Source organism: Marmota monax, unplaced genomic scaffold (assembly GCF_021218885.2).
Source record: "Marmota monax isolate L192 unplaced genomic scaffold, Marmota_monax_Labrador192_F-V1.1 WCK01_AAM20220418_F8-fsc00080, whole genome shotgun sequence".
Classification (NCBI taxonomy): domain Eukaryota; kingdom Metazoa; phylum Chordata; class Mammalia; order Rodentia; family Sciuridae; genus Marmota; species Marmota monax.
The window spans coordinates 6697979-6716733 of record NW_026694750.1 but is presented as its reverse complement, the minus strand read 5'-3'; the positions used below and the strand labels follow the sequence as shown (position 1 = coordinate 6716733).

At 62.0% G+C, this 18755-nt stretch overlaps 1 protein-coding gene across 7 annotated transcripts in view; it reads left to right on the top strand.

Moving 5' to 3' along the window:
- Tp73 (tumor protein p73) overlaps window positions 1-6048 on the top strand; it is a 52757-nt gene extending 46709 nt beyond the window's left edge. For 6 of the 7 annotated variants that reach the window (XM_046424746.2, XM_046424744.2, XM_046424743.2 and 3 more), the window contains 8 exons: window positions 47-210; window positions 571-713; window positions 1067-1155; window positions 1805-1929; window positions 2414-2562; window positions 3215-3353; window positions 3670-3763; window positions 4989-6048. In XM_046424746.2, coding sequence (XP_046280702.1) covers window positions 47-210; window positions 571-713; window positions 1067-1155; window positions 1805-1929; window positions 2414-2562; window positions 3215-3353; window positions 3670-3763; window positions 4989-5321 — 1236 coding nt within the window. In that variant the 3' untranslated portion in view covers window positions 5322-6048. The remainder of the gene's footprint in view (window positions 1-46; window positions 211-570; window positions 714-1066; window positions 1156-1804; window positions 1930-2413; window positions 2563-3214; window positions 3354-3669; window positions 3764-4988) is intronic. The other variant, XM_058572757.1, reaches the window with a different exon arrangement.
- Window positions 6049-18755: the final 12707 nt, after the last annotated feature.

Here is an 18755-nt window from a genome sequence, read left to right as displayed (position 1 = left end):
ATGACATGAGAACAACAGAGAAGCCCCCCACCCTGTGCCTATCCAGAGCCAGGGCCAGATGTGGTTGATGCCTGCCCTCCTCCTGCCTCCCCGCGTACAGGTGGGGACAGAGTTCACCACCATCCTGTACAACTTCATGTGCAACAGCAGCTGCGTGGGGGGCATGAATCGCCGGCCCATCCTCATCATCATCACCCTGGAGACCCGGGAGTGAGTCTGCCATGATGTGGTGGTGGAGGTGGAGCAGGGCTCAGGCCAGCACCGTGGGGCTTGGCACAGAGCCGGGACGGCAAGGCCAGCTGGGAGAAGGGTCCGCAGGACAGGCTGCTGGGAGGGAGGGACCTCCCCTGCCTCCGGGGCAGGAGCTGGGCCTTGGGAGGGAGACGGGGCAGGCTGACCTCAGAGCAGCCCGCTGCTCGGGGCTGTGGTTCTTCCTGTGGGAGCACTCTGGCCACCCTGCCTCGGTGCTCGGCCCAGGAGGCCAGTCCTGCGGGGCCCACAATGGGCGGGGAGAGGCAGGGCTGGGCTGGGTTGCTACAGCTCATGGCTCTGGCTGTGCCCTCCTGACAGTGGACAGGTGCTGGGCCGCCGGTCCTTTGAGGGACGCATCTGTGCCTGTCCTGGCCGTGACCGCAAAGCCGATGAGGACCACTACCGTGAGCAGCAAGCCCTGAACGAGAGCGCCACCAAGAGCGTGGCCGCTGGCAAGCGGGGTGAGTGGGCCTGGCGGTGGTGGGCGGCCGCGCTAAAGGATGGAGCTGGACATGCGGGGAACTTGGGGGGACACACTAGCATCTCTTAGGCAGATCCAGGCCCTGAATGGTCCCGGGGCCCGGAGGCCTCCCTGGTCCCTGAGCCCCTGGCCAGGGCACCTCATAGGTCCCGGCCCACGTGGCACCCTGGGCTCAGCTCGTCTGGCCTGGCATCTGTCCAGGTTTGCTCCGATCACGTGCTGCGTCCATGGGAGGGCCAGCTTGCATGGGAGTGGGGTGTCTCGAAACCCGGGCCTCCGCCCTGTGCCCTCCACCTGTGGCCTGGCTCACCTGCCCTGCCTGCCTCCCTCTAGCGTTCAAGCAGAGTCCCCCTGCCATCCCCACCCTGGGCAGCAGCGTGAAGAAGAGGCGGCACGGGGACGAGGACGTATACTACATGCACGTGAGTGAGCACCCCAGGGCCGCAGGGGGACCTGCCTAGCTCTGTCACTTGGGCAGCCCAGGCCGGCGCATCCCAGAGGCCACCAGGGGTGGCCCCCACACCTTCGATGAATCTCCATAGAAGGCAGGGCCTCAAAAGAGAGGAGGCTCCCAGGGAGCCGACCCGACAGGCCACCGCGAGTGAGGCGGGTCCGCCAGGTCAGTGGCTCTGAGCCAGGCCGATCCGACGGCGGAAATTCAGCAGGCATCCCATAATCCTCAGTTCTGGCAGGTGGTGTGTGGCTTGTGTGTCTAGGACAGTTGGCGTGAGGCCACTTGGCTGATGAATCGAGGCACCTCATGCCTCGATGGTCTCCCTCTTCCACAATGGAGCTGAGGGGTTTTAATTCTTCACAGGGAGCCTTTGTTGAAATCCCCCGTCCCCTGAGCAGGAAGGAGTGGCCATGGTTCCCCTGGACAGGAGGCCTGGCCTGCCACTCAGGTCATGGTCACTGGTCAGATCTGCTGCAGGGGAAGGGGAAAGGCCAGGGAACCCCGAGGAAGAAGACGCTGCTGCCAGCCGGTGTCCTCCTACGGCAGCGCTGCCCCCTAGGGCCCTGGGCCGGTGGGGTCCTGCGTGCCCCTGGCAGAGCGTCTGCCTCTGTGCTCAGGTGCGCGGCCGGGAGAACTTCGAGATCCTGATGAAGGTGAAGGAGAGCCTGGAGCTGATGGAGCTGGTGCCGCAGCCGCTCGTGGACTCCTACCGGCAGCAGCAGCAGCAGCTCCTGCAGAGGCCGTGAGTGAGCTGGCCGCCCCTGGCTGGCCCTGCTCGGTGCCGGCCACCTGGCTGGGAAGGGGATGGCTCTGCCCAGCAGGGGAAAGGCAGGAGCACTGAGGTTTTCCTGGCCACTGGGGACCAGCAGTGGGGCCTGGCGGCTCAGGGCTCAGCTCAGGGTGGTCCTGTGGCCACCCTGGGACCCTGCGTCATGGCCTTCACTATGTTCTCCCTCCAAGGGGCCTTGTGAAGTTTGCTGAGTGGAAAGGTAGGGAGGGGGCAGTTGGGGTGACGTCAGTGGCATGAGTCAGCTCCACCCACGACAGAGGTCCTGCTGGACAGCAGGGGAGGAGGCTGGGGGCTGGGCCTGGCTGCAGTGGGCAGGAGGCCAGTGAGGAGGCAGCCGCTCTTGAGGCTCAGTGGGTCAGGTCCCCTCTGCCTGCGTGCAGTGGCACTCATGGACATGCCTGGCCTCCTTAAACGTGGTTCATTGCTTTCCAAGCAGGAGCCCCCTACAGCCTCCATCCTATGGGCCTGTCCTCTCCCCCATGAGCAAGGTGCACGCCGGAGTCAGTAAGCTGCCCTCGGTCAACCAGCTGGTGGGTCAGCCTCCCCCACACAGCTCAGCGGCTGGGCCCAACCTGGGGCCCATGGGTGAGTCCCTCGTGCACTGGAGGCCCCAAGTGGGTTGGGGAGACCCAATACTGGGTCTGGCTAGAGTCACTGTGGCCAAGCTGGTGGGAGGGCACGGGCCGCTCCTCCCCCAGTGGCTCTGGTGGGCAGCAGGGTCCACTGGCAATCCCAGGAGGGCAGAGACGGCATGGTTAGGAGCAGGCGGCTCACAGCCCTGCACCGCCTCTCAGCAGCTGAAGGGGCTGTTGGCCTCACAGAGCCTCAGTTTCCCCACGAGGGAAATGGCATTAGAAGTGCCAGCCTCACTTGTTTTGAGGGTTAAATGATGAAAGGGGGCCCCAGCACTTGCAGGAGGCTCAGCCAGCCATGTGTCTGAAGCTGGGGTGCCCGCAAGGGGTGTCCTGAGACATCCAGACCCCAGCATTAGAGACCCTGAGACCTGTGGTGCTCTGGTGCCCGCTGCTGTCCCTCTGCCCTCTCATGGACTGAGCAGCTTGTACATAGGTCCATACCTCCTAAGGACAGGAGCCAGGGCCCAGGGCTCAGTCCTTGCTTAAGCCTCGGGTGGCCGTGGTCACTGAGCGTCACACTGCCAGCCTTGATGCTGCCTCGGGAGCCTCCTATGGGGCCTGCCTGCTCGGGGACACTGAGGCCCACCTGCCCTCCTGCCCAGGCCCTGGGGTGCTCAACAGCCACAGCCACACGGTGCCGGCCAACGGGGAGATGAACGGCAGCCACAGTTCCCAGTCCATGGTCTCGGGACCCCACTGCTCCCCACCACCACCCTACCACGCCGACCCCAGCCTTGTCAGGTATGGAGTGTCTGCCTGACAGGGCTCCTACTGTCACCCTGTCAGCAGGGGGTGGTCTCTGCACGCTGGCCGCTGCCCGCCCCCTCCTGTTAATCCACAGCGTAACTGCAAACGGTCCTTAGAAGGGAGAGCACCAGGAACAGGGCTTCTGGCTGATGCCCCCAGGGTTGTCCATGGGTGTCCCGAGGGAGCCACAGCTTTGTCTGAGGCCCTGGCCACTGGGCTGAGCCTCCCTGTGAGAGGCTGTTCCCACCCGCCAGGCCTCACCACGAGGTGCCCTGAGGCTCATGCTGCCGTTGTCCCCCGGCCCCCGCAGCTTTCTAACAGGATTGGGGTGCCCAAACTGCATCGAGTACTTCACCTCCCAAGGGCTGCAGAACATGTATCACCTACAGAACCTGACCATCGAGGTGAGGCTCAGAGGGGGCAGGGGCTGTCCCGGAGGGAACTGCCCTCCAGGGCAGGGGAGCGGGCAGCCTTTCCCTGGGTGGGCAGAGCCTGGCCACAGCACTCACTTCCCCCTGGAGGCAGCTCTCGAAGCTGCAGGCGAGGTCCACCGGGTGGGGAGGAGGCTGGTGGACTTGCAGCGGGGCCTCTGGGAGCTGGGCTTCAGGTTGTCTCTGGTCAGAGTCTTCTGGTGCCCTGAGTCAGGCTGCCTTTGATTTTAGGGGCTGGGCTGTTTCCAAGGCCTAAAGTGTCAATGCAGGAGTCAGAAGGGGTGGGTTTAGTTCAGAACCATGTACACTAAGCCTCAGAGAAGGCAAGCAGCTGGCCCAAAGCCACGCAGCTCATCCTGCATATGGCAACCACACATTCTGGGTCCAGAGTTCGGGGCTGGAAGGACCCCAGGCAGCTGTTTTGAGCAAGCAGCCATGCTGTCTCTGGTTTCAGTACGAACACTGGCAGGCTGGAGCCGGACTGGTCTGCAGTGGCTTAGGGTTGCCCTGACAGCTGGACAGGTCCATCGGACACAGCAGTCAGCCCTCGGGGCTGCAGCTCTGTGCCTCGGGCCCTCTGCTGTCCCTGCTTCTCGGCCAGCTGGCTCACCCAGCTCAGAGGCCAGCTTTGAACCTGGCCCAGGGCCCCAGGCCAAAGGTGCAGATTTGTCTGACGGAGCTGGGGCGAGAGCCTGGCCACTCGCTGAGGGTGGTCATGGCCGTGTCCGCCCTCCACCCTCCCCAGGCTATCCCCATGGCCCTCCTGGCCAGCTCAGAGGGCCCAGGTCAACTGAGCCTCACCAGCGCTGTTCATGAGCCTGGTGTGGGGAGCAGGGGTGGCGGGTGGTGGAAGCTCAGGGCTGATCCGGGATTACTGCCAGCTAATAGCCCCGAGGGGTGCCCCAAGGCTGGGAGGCAGGTCATCCACCCGGCCCCATCTCTACCCTGACTGTGGCCAGGGCCCTGCTGGACACGGCCCCAGGAGGACTTCCACGCACTTCTCAGCAACCCTGCCAAGATGTGGTGTGGCCCAACACCAAACACGGGGTCCTGTGCTGCCCTCTTCTGGGCCCCTCCAGATGACAGTGCCCCTGGGCAGGGGCTTCCTTGCGGGTGGGGCGTCTCTAGGAGAAGGCCACCAGCTGGTCATGTGATCCTGCAGCTCTTCTCCTGCCCCCGGGGGGCGCCACTCTTGCAGGACCTCGGGGCCCTGAAGATCCCTGACCAGTACCGCATGACCATCTGGAGGGGGCTGCAGGACTTGAAGCAGGGCCATGACTGTGGCCAGCAGCTGCTGCGCTCCAGCGGCAACACGGCCACCATCTCCATTGGCGGCTCGGGGGAGCTGCAGCGGCAGCGGGTCATGGAGGCCGTGCATTTCCGCGTGCGCCACACCATCACCATCCCCAACCGCAGCGGCCCCGGAGTAGCCGGCCCCGACGAGTGGGCGGACTTCGGCTTCGACCTGCCTGACTGCAGGTCCCGCAAGCAGCCCATCAAGGAGGAGTTCACAGAGAGTGAGAGCCACTGAGGGCCCGGCCTCCCCGGCGCCTGCCACGGTCGCGCTTGGCCTCAGTGGCAAGACCTTTGGGCTGTGCCCGGAGAAAAGGCAGGGTCCTCCCAGTGTGCACCGCTTCCAAGGGGACATCACTGGCCTTCTGCAGCCACCGGAGATGCCCATTGCGCCTGAATCCCTGTGGGAAACTCTGGAGCTGCCTACCCGCAGGCTGGCCAGGTTGGGCGTGGGCTGGTGCTGGGGCAGGCTGTCCCTGGCAGGAGGAGCCACACCAGCATCTGTTCTTTGGGGACTCTGCCCTCTCCCAACCAAGCAAGGACTCCTCTGCTGATGTTCTGCCAAAAAGTATTTCTGGTGTCTTTTTGTTCTGGGTAGCGGTGAGCAGCGGGTGACTGCCCTGAAACACGGTCACCGGCAGGTTGAGTCCAAACTGTGGTGCCCAAGGTGGGGCTGGGGACTCCTCTGCGGGACCTGAGGATGGCTCTGTCCCCTGCGCACCCACTCGCAGTGACCGTGTCTTTCCTGCTCAAATCAGAGCTGGCTGGAACTGGAGAGGACGGTGGACGAGGGCATGGCCCCTCCTTGGAGGCCAGGAAGCTTCTGGCACCTGCCTCCAGCAGGCACCCCCACGAGCACCTGGCCGCCGTCACCGAGAGAGGTGACGGAGAGGAGGGGGATAGCACGTCGCGGGGACTACTGGAAATCGTCAACATTTGATAAAATGTGCTCTTTTGTACGTGGAGGGTCACTGTGGTGTAGTTTTGTCCTTGAGTTCCACTCTGAGCCGTCCCGGGTTCTACCTGGCACATCTTTTTTGCTTCCCACGTGTTGCCAACAAGCCCGGCTCAGAAGGGGACGAGCCGGGGGGACTGTCACGTGTCCCCAGGATGGACAGCGGTGGAGGAGGGAAACCGAGCAGCACTCAGGAGCGTCCTTCCCTGTCCTCTGTGGGGGTGTCACAGGTCCACCTCAGGCCCGAGGCCGGTGCTGTGCTGGTGGCAGTTTCCTGTTCTCAGGGGATGGCACTGAGGCAGGGACGGGGGCCCGGCCTTGATGGAGCCTAAGGACAGGACTCCACAGGTGAGGGGAGACGTTGGCAGGGGCCACCTGTGGGCCCGTCCGTCTGCGAGGACCCTCCTGAGCCTCCGTAGCCAGAGCACCTGCAGTCAGGGGAGGGCAGGAGGCCTCAGTGGAGGAGGTCATCCTTGATAGTCCTCCTTGGCCTCCAGTGTGTGATGAGACCAGCCCCTCTGCTCCACTTGCAGGACGATGTGGCCCTGGGGCCAGCCGTTGGCCCTCTGCCAGGGTACACTCAGAGTTGGTTCCTTCAGGCCTGGCTCTCCTCTAATGTCATTTAGCAGGGACACTGAAGCCCCCAGGCCAGAGGGTGGTGCAGACCAGCTCCAGACCAGGACTTGGTCCCGGGAGGCTGCCATCGTCCACCACTCCAAAGCAGGAGTGTGTGCTGACACAGGCACAGCCACCACACGCCACCACACCCTTCTCAGGACCTTGAAGGACACAGATGCCTGGGTGCACGTAGGGTGGGAGTGGCCAGCAACTGTCAGGGCTGCCCAGGAGGCTCCCACTGCAGGCCAAGGATGACCACAGGGTCTCCAACATCTCCCTCCAGCTCTGGGGCAGGCATTGACTGCAGCTGCCAGGGGGCTGCCGTCTCCCTGGACACGCCCCCCCACCCAGGGACCCGCTGCAGCTGTGGGCTCCGGCCTGCTGGGTGCAGGTGGCTCCTGGCCGAGTGTTGGCTCCCCTCCACCTGCACAGTGCAGGCCTGGCTTTGCTGGTCATTGCACAGAAGAGGAAACCAAGGCAGACAAGGCGGCCGCCTCAGGGCTGACGCTGGTTCTGCCCCCGCAGCAGCTCAGGAGCCGTGCAGGTCCCTCCTGACCTGGTCCTTAGCCCGTCCCAGGAGCACCGAAGTGCCAGAGTGGCTACCCCTAGCAGGCACGCTCCCTGCTCGCCCCAGTGAAGGAGGCTGTGTTCCGGGGGTGGGCGGCTCAGGGCCTGGAGGGGCCCCCCTCAGACGTCCACAGAAGGATGGGCAGTTGGAGAACACGCTGGAGGCGCCGTCTCCAGAGCAGGCCAAGGACACTGGTGCTCCTCAGGCCCCCTGGCCTGTCGTCGGCCTTCAGCACCCTGGCACTGCCGACAGAGGACTTGGGGTGAACGGCCCAAGGCTCTGCCAGGGCTGGAGGGGGTGCTCATTGCCCGGAACCCACCTCCTCATGAGGTTGAACGTCCTGGTCAACAAAACTCAAAAATTAAGAAAAAATAAAACTTCAAGGCCCAAGGTCCTCCCAGCAGCACCCGGGCGGTAGCCTGGAAGGTGTGGTCAGCCGGATGCCCTCTGCTGAGCCAGGACGGGCGGGAAGGCCCGACACCCCACAGCCCAGGGGTCTCTGCAGTCTCTGATGGCTCTGGCCATGTCCAGGCGTCAGCACCAGGCCTGGGCTTCGGGAGCAGTCACCAAGCTCAGTGTGCTCCCTTGGTGCCAGGGCTGGTGTGCAGGAATCTGGCTCAGAGGGAAGCTGGGGTTGGAGCACGCTCGGGATGCTCTAAGGCTGGGACCAGCGCCACCCGTGTCCTCGGAGACTGCGCTCCTTCCAGCAGTATTAGTGGACGCATTCCAGCGCAGACTGTCTTCAGTAATGTAATCTTGGGGAAATGTGTTATTTTTTTAGCTGTGTTTTGGCGGGAACTTTTGTTTTGTAACCTAATAAAACACGTTTTCGGATGACGGGCTCTTGAGGCTAAACCCTCTCCCGGGCTCCAGAGGATCATCCTGAGGTCCTCATGGTCCTGGTCACACGGCAGCAAACTCAGAGAGATGGGGTATAGGCAGGAAGTGTGCTGGCCCCGCTGGCCCTGAGCACTCGCATCTCTCTCTCTCTGGCTGTCAGTCCCTCTGACTGGGCTGGGGTGGAGGGTCCCCTGCCCTCACCCCAGGAGAGGACGTGTGGGCAAGGGAGTGGCCTCCCAGGGGCCTGGCCACCTCAGGCCCCAGGTTCAGGCCCCCAACCTCTCGTCCCTACTGGGTCCCTGGCTTTAGAAGGGTCACTGGCTTCCAGGCACGTCACAGACACCCTCGGGGACACGGGTAGTCAGGCACATGCACGCTCCTCGGCAGGACCCAGGGGGACGGACGGAACCCAGGGCTGGCTCCCGGCAGGCTTGCGGCCACCTGGGCTTCACTTTGGTCCCCTGGTCTCAGATTTCTCAGCTTTGAAGTTGTGAACGAGGCGTCAGGAACCTGTCACCGCAAGATGAGGCTGGGGAGGCTGCTCAGCCTTGAGGGAGGCCAGTCTGAAGCAGAGTCGGATGAACAAGAGGCCCGAGGCAAGGTGGGGAGAGGCCCACGCTCCCCCCTGCTGCCTTGGAGCTCCCCTGGGGTCCCCATGCTGGCCGTCAAGCACAGGGAGGCCCAGCGACACCCTTCCATCTGCGTCTTCCCTGGAGCACGTCTTTGCCCATGAGCAGCTGGGCCCTTCCCGGATTCACGTCCATCCCCGGGTCCACCGTAGTGGGCTGAGCGGGACACACATCCCCCCCTTCCCGGGACGGGACTCTGGACCACAGGCACCAGTTCCTCAGAACTGGACGGGGGCGAGGACTGGGATGACTCATTTGGGACAGCCACCCACAGCACAGACGCCGGGCGCTGACCGCCCTGCGGAACCACAGCAGCTGGTGCCTTCAGGGCCAGTTTCAATCTGTGCTTTAAAACAACGTGGTTTGGGGGTGGACGGCCAGTCAGCTTCTCACGCTGTGTGTGACCAACGACGGCTTAGACGAGGTGATTTTGGCTCACGGTTTCGGAGGCTCAGCCCGCTGTGGCCGACTCCCCGGCTCTCCCAGGTGAGGCAGGCTGTCACGGGGGAGGGACGGCAGAGGACCCTGCTCCTCCCAAGACGGCCAGGAAGCAGGGAGAGGGGAAGGTCCCCAGGGAAGACGCACCGCCCAGGGCAGCCCCGGGCCTCCTCCTCCAGCCAGCCCCACGGGCCCCAGTTACCACCATGGCCCCATCCACGGGACGGACTGATGAGGTCTCACAGGAGGGTCACTTCGCCTCTGGACAGTGCTGCGTTAGCACAGGGGCTGGGAATGCCTGGTGCCCACCACAACACAGGGGGTGAGAAGTACAGTTATTTTCAAATACACAAAAACACCTCCGATAGGTCTGATTTTTAAAAAGATGAGCTGGGCACAAAGCAGAGCTGCCCCGCTGTAAGGCCCCGTCCCTCATAGAAATGCTTCCACAAGGAACGAGAGGCCGGATCCGGAAACGGTGTCCACGCCTACACAGGTGGACTTTGGCGCATGCCCTCTGACTGGAAAGGAAGTCTGTCTGCCAGCAGGAATAGTGAGTGTGCGTCACCCAGTGCTGTGGCCATCCCACGACGTGGGCGCCAGACGACGCATGCACCACCTCCCACATTCTCCAGGGAACTGTCACTGCTGTGATCACCAGAAAAGGCCTGAGGACACACGCAGCTGCTTGGGGCGCTCGGCCAGCCCTCAGCTCGGCTCCCACAGGGGCTCAAGTGGAGGTCACCCGTGAGCGACACCATCCAGACCCGACTCGCAGTCTCCCTGAGGACTGACCAGCAGGACTCCAGGCCTGCCGAGAAGGCCGGCCAGAGAGGCTCAGGCCTGCACTGATGCAGGGAAGCAGCTTTGTCACTGGCCGAGGTCGCGTGAAAGCCAGATTCCACCAGCAGGGAGACACCACGTCCAAGGGCTCCTTTCTTGTTTCCAGCAACCATGTCACGGAGGTCCTGCTTCTCCTCAGTCACAGGAGGAAGTAGAACAGGCCGGGGGCAGCGCAGGGCTAGTCTTGCCCATAGAAGCCACCACTGCCAGGGCTCCCAGGACTGCTGGTGGCCTCCGTGGACATGGCCCTGAGGAACTGCCCCCTGGAGACTCAGGGGGCCTCTTCCTTGGCAGAGGCTCCTATGCACAGGCTCAGGGTGAAACCAGCACCTGGGAGACAGAGGTCACTCCTCTGGTGGACGTGAGGAGGTCCCAGACTTCTGGGGTCAGTCTGGGGGGCTCTTTGGAGGTGCCCACTCAGGACACGTGATGCCCACCAGAGGCAGGAGTCTGGACAGGGCTGCCATGTTGCACACCTGGGACTCGAGAACATTCCTACCGAGGGTCACCAAGGTGGCAGTCACAAGCACAGATGTGCAGTCAGTGGGCGGCGCCTGGGTCAACTTCCTGCCTGAGGGGGCCAGTGGCTGTCCAACTCCCTGGAAAGGGCATCTGGCCGGGAAGCTGGCAGACACTCCCGAGTCCCTTCTGAGGACCTGCAGGTTCCTAGAGCATCTAAGGATGTCTCCATACGGGGCCTGGTGGTGGCTGGCCTGGGAGTGGGAGCAGAGGGACAGGGAGAGACCTGTCCAGTGATGCCCAAGGGCTCTGATCATCCACTGCAGCTGCCCAGGGAACCACATGCCAGCTGACTCTCGCAGGTCTAGAGCGGAGCATGCGGTGGCTAGAAGGGGCGGCTGGCGTCCTCTAGACCACCCACAACCGGCCTGCAGCTGGTCAGCGGAGGGGCCTTTGTGGGGAGGGAGGGGCGTGGGGAGGGAGGGGCCGGAGGCAGCCATTTGCAGGACAGCTTCGACCTCATGCCACCAGGCAGCCACCAGACAGCTCTGCACGCAGCCATGAGAACCACAGGCTCTGGGACAAGCACACGTGGAATGTCACCTTCACGGGACAGCTTCATGCACCGAGCCTTGGGGACACACCCTTGACCCCAAACTGTCAAGCCAGGCTCTCGCCAGCGAGTTTGAGGTGGTTTTCTGTTGGTTTGCCCGTGGTTCGTCCTGGGGATGGAACCTGCAGGTGCCTTACCACTGAGCTTCCCGTCCACCTCAGAGGACTGGTCCAGTAGTCCCATCAGTCCTTTCCCTGGACGTACTCTCCCACTAGCTCACAAGCTTCTGTTCCGTTTTCCACCCATTAACTACACCCCCTTTGTTTCCTCGCCTGCTTTGGAAGTGGTTTAAAGGAGACCCGAAGGTGACTGAAGACCACCTGTGACCGTCTTCATCTCACGGCTCGTTGCCAGCTGCTACCCGACAGGAGGAAACTGGAGACGACAAACTTCATTTGGGAAAATCATAAACTGGGGACACCCCAGCGAAGGGCGTACATTGTCCTTAAGAACCTGGAGGTGCACAGCCAAGCCCTGCTCCTGGAGAGGCTGAGGCCGGAGGACGGCACGCTCACCCCCCCTCAGCTCTGCTACGGCTTGGATGCCAGTGTCCCTCGAAGCTCACGAGTGAGAGGGTCCAGGAGGGTTTAGAGTGGGAGGATTGGGTCACGAGAGCCTTAACCCGACCAGTGTGTTGATCCGCCTGAACGGATCCACTGGGTGGGGACTGTGGGCAGCTGGGGTGCGGCTGGAGGAGGAGGGTCACTTGGGTTGTATCTGTGTGTGGTCCAGGGAGCTCTCTCCGCTTCCTAATGCGAGTCCTGAGCTGACCTTCCGCCGGGACTTCTGCCTCAGCCGGCCTGGCCGTTCTGGATGCCTCGCCTTGCCCTGGGCTTGTGCACGTCACTTGTCACTCCCATGGCACGTGCTGCTGGCAGGGAGGGGCCTGCAGCGTCAGCCGGGCTGAGCTCGGGAACCCTGAGCCCAACTTTCCCTCTCATAACTATTCGTGTCAGGTCTTTTGGTCACAGCAGCAAGACCCTGCCTTGAAATAAAGTGAAAAGTCGGGGACGTAGCTCAGGGGAAGAGAGCTGGCCAGCACGGGCAAGGCCCTGGGTCCCCTCTCCAGCACCGTGGGGGAGGGGGTAGAGAGAGAGAGAGAGAGAGAGAGATTACAGAAGAAGAAAACGGCAGGCCAACAGCCCTCAAAGACGAAGACACTAAAATTCTTAGCAAAAATTTAGGGAAGTGAATCCAAAGGCAGCATGGTCCAGTGGGGCTCAGGCCAGTGTTGGGCAGCCTCAACCTTAGCCCACCCACTCAGCAGCTCAGTGGGTGCAGCAAGTGAGGGGCGGAAGACGAGGTTCTCAACCTGACACCAACGTCACGTTGCACGGTGGAGGCTGCAGGCCTCCCTTCAAACCCCAGCCAGGCATGGCCTCCCTGCCTCCTCAGTACCACAGGACCGGCCCTGGCCAGTGTGGCCAGTAAGGGGAAGAAAAGGGAGGAGGGAAGAGAGAAGTGGTGAGAGACAGACGGGGAGAAAAGGAGGAAAGAGGAACAACCGCAGTGAAAGGGAGGAGCCGTCTCCATTCAGGGTCCTGCGCACGCTGCAGAACGAGCTTCCCGAGGTCTCAGATGCAAGCATGCGCGTCCAGTCCTGCCCTACCCAGCAGCAGCCAGCAGCCACTTACAAAGGCACCGCAGTGTCACACAGGCGCCCTGGCCCTGGGCGCTGAAGGCCCAGGGCAGACAGACAGCAAAGCCGACGTCGGGCAACGCAGCCCGGCTGACCTGCAGGCCCCTCCCTGCCAGCGGCAGGTGCCCTGGGAAGTGACATGTGGCCGTACAACCCACGGGGAAAGGTGAGGCATCCAGAACAGCCAGGCTGGCTGGAACAGAAGCTCGCTGGACGACCCGGCACCCTCCTTTCAGGACTTAGTCAGAGGTGACAGGGGTGGAGCCCCCGTGATGCAGGGGAAACGGCCGGACAAGAGGACACAGGACACTGGTCCTGCAAAGGCAGAGGCAGCTCCCTGAAGAAAGGAGTCGCCTCGGGGCACCGCAGTGTCCCGTGGATGGCGCACGGAGACGTGCCTGTGGGAACACGAGGTTAAGGGAGCAAATCTACAGACTGGGCCCGTCGGGCTGCCCACCGGCCTTCCTCTCCAAGAAGTGAGCCACCTGCAGTCCTGCCAGGCTAGGTGGACAGGCCAGTTCACTGCAGGAGAAACGCAGGCCCAAGATAATGTCCATCAGAGGAGCCCAAGTCACCCTGAAGGGGGAGACTTTTGTGGTTTCACAGACCAGTCCCTGAAAGTCAGGGAGATAAGAATGATTCCTCTTAAGTATGAAATCTGTAAGAACTTATGGTCAAGAATCTACTTAGAACCAGTCGCCATGGGCCAGGGGACCTGGAGTCGCCATGGCAGCGGGGACTTGAAAGTCTGATGTCGACCTGCTGTCAGTCAAAAGTCAAGAGGTGGACCTGGGCAGGACTCTCCAGAAACTTTTCTGGGACCCCCAATAAAGCAGGAGGGGCCCACTGCCCTGTCCTCTCTGAGAAGACCCACTCCGTCCCTTGAGAGTGTCCCCTTCCCTTTTCCCATCCCTTCAGTAAACTCATTCCTGTTACTCTGAGGGGCATGTCTGAAATCTCTCTGACTCGATCACAAGACTCAGGGTTTAAGGGGGTCTTCACGCTGCCTCAGTTTCTCTGAATGCCCCAGCCCTGTAATGCCATAAGCAGCCGGCTAGCGGGCAGCAGTGTGGTCCTGCTCCTGGCCTGGGTGGCTGCGTCCCCAGGGTCCTAGTGGAGCCTCCTGCTCCTGCCCCGCTGGGCCTTGGAGGTCAGCATCCTGCTCAGCGAAGGTTCCCACTCCCCATGCTCTGGCCAGTTGAGGGAGGGGTCTCTGCGTCAGCCCTGCTCAGCCGTGCCCACAGCAGCAGCAGCAGAGGAGGGACGGTGGCAGAGAGGAGGACTCAGCCATGAGTGTGCTCATGGGACTGGACGGAGCAGCACGGCCTTGTGGAAGGACACGGTGGCATGGACAATAGGGACAGACTTGAGAACATGGAGCTAAGAAGCCAGACACAGGACAAGCCCCGAGTGACCCCCCCACAAGGGACACCCACGAGGGACACAGAGTGGCATTGCTGGCACTGGGGGCTGGTGTTTCGTAGGGACAGAGTTTCAGTTTGGAAGGCGGCTGGAGGTGACAGTGGCCCAGCAGGGTGAATGCACCTAAGCCCTGAACCGTCCACTTAAAATGTTCACACAGCAAATTCTACTCATGGGCAAGCCGCGAGGGCGAGAGGAGTGGGGACGCCAGGCCCCATGACACCTGCGCTCCACAGCTGCCTCCCGTCCAGACTCGCCCCAGTTTTTATCTACTCCTCCTGTTAAGGATGCTCTGAATGGCATGTTCAGCAGGGGTCAGCCCAGCCTGCTGGGCACACGACGTGTCCTGAACAGCCTGGGCTGAACGGCCACGTGTGGCAGCACAGCCTCGCTGTGGCCCCGGAGCTCACCAATGTCTCACGTTTGGGGGTTTTTGGAAAGTTCCCTGGTTGCTCTTTCAGTTCTGTATGGCATGTGGCCCAGGCCCGCGTTCTCCACGGAGGAACGTTTTCATGCCGTAACTGAAGCATCCCATTCACAGAATCGTACGTTCAGATAACACCGAGACCAGGTCAGGGCGCTTTGCAAACCCAGAACACATGTGGCCAGCCAGAACACCATCAGTGCCCAGAGCCTCGGGGTCCTCCCATCCCCAGCCAGACTGCGGCTGCAGCCAAGGGGGGTTCAGGAAGTTCAGGCTGGGCGGTCAGCGCTGCGCTCAGGGAGTCTGGTTCTGTGTCTGGGTGGCCTGCTCCTCGAGCTGCTAGAGTTCAGGTCAGAAACCAGCCTGTTTGCTGCAAGTGCTTCTGGGCCACCTTCTTGTCACACGATTCTCCTGTGCCTGAGGAAGCGTGCAGAGGGGGATTGCAGCGTGGACCCCAGAGCATCCGGCTCTCAGGTTGCAACCCTGTCTGCAGAGCCTCATCTGAAGTGATGCAAGCTCTCCACGCAGGCCGGGCCGGGCCGGGCCGGTTCCGCCCTCCCTGTGGTCACACACTTGGGGGTCCAGTGGGCAGTCCCTGTCCACTGGCAGGAGGCAGGTTTCCATGAAAACAAAAACACACCTGAAAGTCCAGAGGGGTCCTGGAAGTCTTGCCTCGGATGTGTCCCATGAGAGGCCCCTACCTGAATGTCACTTCCCCAGGGTGTGTCCCATGAGAGGCCCCTACCTGAATGTCACTTCCCCAGGGTGTGTCCCTGAGAGGCCCCTACCTGAATGTCCCCCTTGTATGGGGAGGTTTGCCAGGCCATAAACACCAGAGGGAGTGCAGACCCGGCGGTGGGCCAGGCCAGCTCTGTGGTGAGACTCCTGCCCAGGTGGCACAGCTGACCCCACAGCTGGTCTGCTGATGGGCAGGTCATGGAAGTCTGCGGCACCTCCCCAGATGGTGCTGCAGGCACCTAGGAGGCACACTCAGCCACGCAGATACTGCCACCTGCTGGCGGGCCACGTCCCACATGGTGGAGTGAGCTTAGGAAGGAGGAAGGGAGAGAGGGAGACAGCTGATCCCCGCACTCAAAGGCTGCACCTGCACCAAATCCCGGGCCAGGTGCATCTTGCCACCCTACGCTGCTGCAGTGCCCTCCATCCTCAGCTACCCCGGAGCACTGTCTCCGCAGCGGGAGGTGTCACACCAAAGCCAGCAGCCAGCCTCTCAGGTCCTCCGGGGCTCCTAACACACTGGACGGAAGCCTGGACCTCACGGTCTAGCCCCCGCCCCAAGTCCACTGCCCTCCCGCCAGCACTCCCAGGCTACTGAGCCCTGAGCTAGCAGCATGTGGCTAGTCAGGGGCCAGGAGGACTTGCTGACCTCTGTCCAGAGCACCTGCCCCAGAAGCCTGCACCACCAGCCTGTGCAGGTTCTCGTCCTGAGACCCACGGACCTCTCTCTCCATCAGATTCCCCAGCCCAGGGTGGGGTCTCTGCTGCACTGGGAGCTGTCTCCAGCCCCCAGAACGGTGCCTGGCACACAGCTGTTCAGAACCCTTGGTGGAGGACTGGAACCGCACTGCTGGCGGTCGAGGGTGACACCACATCCTCTCTGAGCCACCCTCGCATGGCTTGGCTCAGCACATGCTCAACTACACAGAGCAAGAGGCAGGGGCTGGCGCCCATTCCACTCAGATGGCCCTGTGTCACCACACCCCACCCCAGATCTGTCCAGCCACAGTAGCCGGTGCCCTGGCTCTTGCCACTTCTGGACACCACTGTCGAACGCTTCTGAAATGTCACTTGTTGGTCTGTGTTGAGGACACTGGTGGCCTCTGCATTCAGACAGCAGGACCAGGGAGGTGGCTAGTGGGACAGATGGCATTCATCCCTCTGGGGCAAACATGTCACTGGTGGTGGAGCTGATGGCATTGAGGGGACAAGGAGCCCATAGCAGGACGGGGCAGGCTGGTGCTGCTGGGATGGCTGAGGAAAGGAGAGGACGGGGGGAGCAGATGATGCAGCAGGGCTCACTGCGCTGGGTGTGGCTGCAGAACAGGGTGAAGACAGGCGGTTTTAACAGTGTGGAGAGACTCACAGCGCCAGCCCGTGAATCAGGTGACCAGGTGACCAACGGGAGACTTAGTCCTGCAATCCCGTAAGGATTCTGGCTGTGGACATGTACAAGACAGCCAATCTCCTCTGGTGAGCACACTCCCAAGGAATAGCAAGCATTTTGTTTTCCACAATTGGAATATTCTGCGGTCTCCCCCGGGAACTAATAAGACAACCGACCCATGCTCAGGGCCTGGCTGCTGTGGCAACGTCCTCCATGAGGAGGCTCTGTGCTAGAGTCTTACCAGCCTCAACCTCGACCTCAGACACTCAGCTTCGAAGAATGAAGGAACGCTCGTTAGACAACACCGATGGGTCACGGTGCCTCCACCTGCCCACGTAACAGTAACTGTGTACTATGAGCAATAAGCACTAACGATGCCAACGACCTAATGCAACCTGTGGACTTAAATAAAGCTGGCAGGTCCCATGGCAGCCTCTACTCCTGCCCTGTGTCGTGTTCCACGACTGAACACTCAGGGTCACTCCAGGTGAACTGGGCTGCACGAAATAACCACACAGGGCAAATACCTTTTTCTTTGGGTCCTGTCATGGCTCCTGACTTTAGGGGTCCACGGAAAGAGACAGGAGCACGCGCTGAACCCTTTTATTGGGGAGAAGCCATTCAAATGAGGCAGTGAACAGGTGAGTGTAGCTCCACCCCTCTGGGTGCCGCCTACAGGTAGGGCCACCCCCAGGGCCACACCTTATTGTCCGAGGGAGGGAAAAGCCCTAGTCACATGGCACTACCTCGCCAGACTACGGGTGCGTCAGGACTAAAGGTGGTGCATTTGGAGGGGCTCCCACACCCCTGCACTGAGCTTCGTCTCCTTTTGTTTTTCTTACAAGTCCCTGCACGGGATAGGAAAGCGTCAGGGAGCAGGGCACAGTTAGGAGGCAGTGAGCAGGGACATCTCAGGACTTCAAGGGTTGGCTCCCGAGCAGATGCCCTGCACGACGTGCAGGCGGCAGCCCCTCAGGAGGCGGAGAATCCCGAGGGAGGGCTCACAGCTCTCCAAACGGTGCTGAGGGCCGGCCGCCCACAGGGGCGGAGCACAGTCTGTGCCCAGGAGAGGCCTCAGGGGGCTGCGCCGCCGGGATCACACCTGTGCGAGCCCGTGAGCTCCCGGCAGGGCCGCGGCGGGACCCAGAAGGATGCGCCCAGCACAAGGAGGCTGCAGGCCCGGTGCGGGAAGGGCGCGGCTCCCCAGGTGCAGTGGGCCCCAGGGCCAGGGCCGGGAGACCTTCGCCAGCGAGCAACGTCCCCTCCCAAGGAGCTGAGGCGTCTCCTGGGGGTGGCCGGGGCCAGTCGGCACCTGCGGGGTGATCCGCTTCGGCTCCCGCGGGCACACACCACCCTGCCCCCGTTTAGGAAGCACAGGGCGCGGGGGTCCTGGACCTGGGATGGGACCCTGGTCTCCGAGGTGGGGCCCCGCGCATAGGCAAGGTCCTGGCCCTAAGGCACCGGGTCCAGCCAGCCTCCCCGCCCCATGCCCTTTAGGCTGCTTGTCTCCAGGTGGGTCAACCCCCCACACAGGCCTTCCCTGATTGCACAATCGGGGCTTTTCCAACCAATTTCTATCTTTGAAATAATTAAGAAAAACAGTGACCTTCAGCCATTTGAGCCCCTCGGGTTCACTGAGGGAGGTGGGAACCTTCAGGTGCATGACCCGCAGGGGGCGGACGCCCAGAGAGGGCAGCCAGTGGACAGGGGTCCTTTCCCCAGCACCTGGCTCCACACCAGCCTCGAAGCCCCTGCCCCTGCCCACCAAGGCCTACCCACCAAGGCCTGCCCACCTGCCCCTTCTGGCACCACCAGCCTCTTCCCGTCTCTATGGACTGACTGACTCGTACATTCCAGAAGGTGGAATGACCATACTGCCTGAGTGCTCCAGTGAACTCCAAGGGAGGCACCTCCTCTCAATTGGGAGAGTGGTTATAGGAAACTTTTCCTGGACTTAGACACTCTCTAACATAATTCAGTAATTTTTGCAATCCCAAACTCTGTGTCCAAGAGCTTGGGATTGTAAGGGTTGTTTTATATTTTATTTTTTTACCAGGGATTGAACCCAGGGGTGCTCTACTACTAAAGCTATATATTCC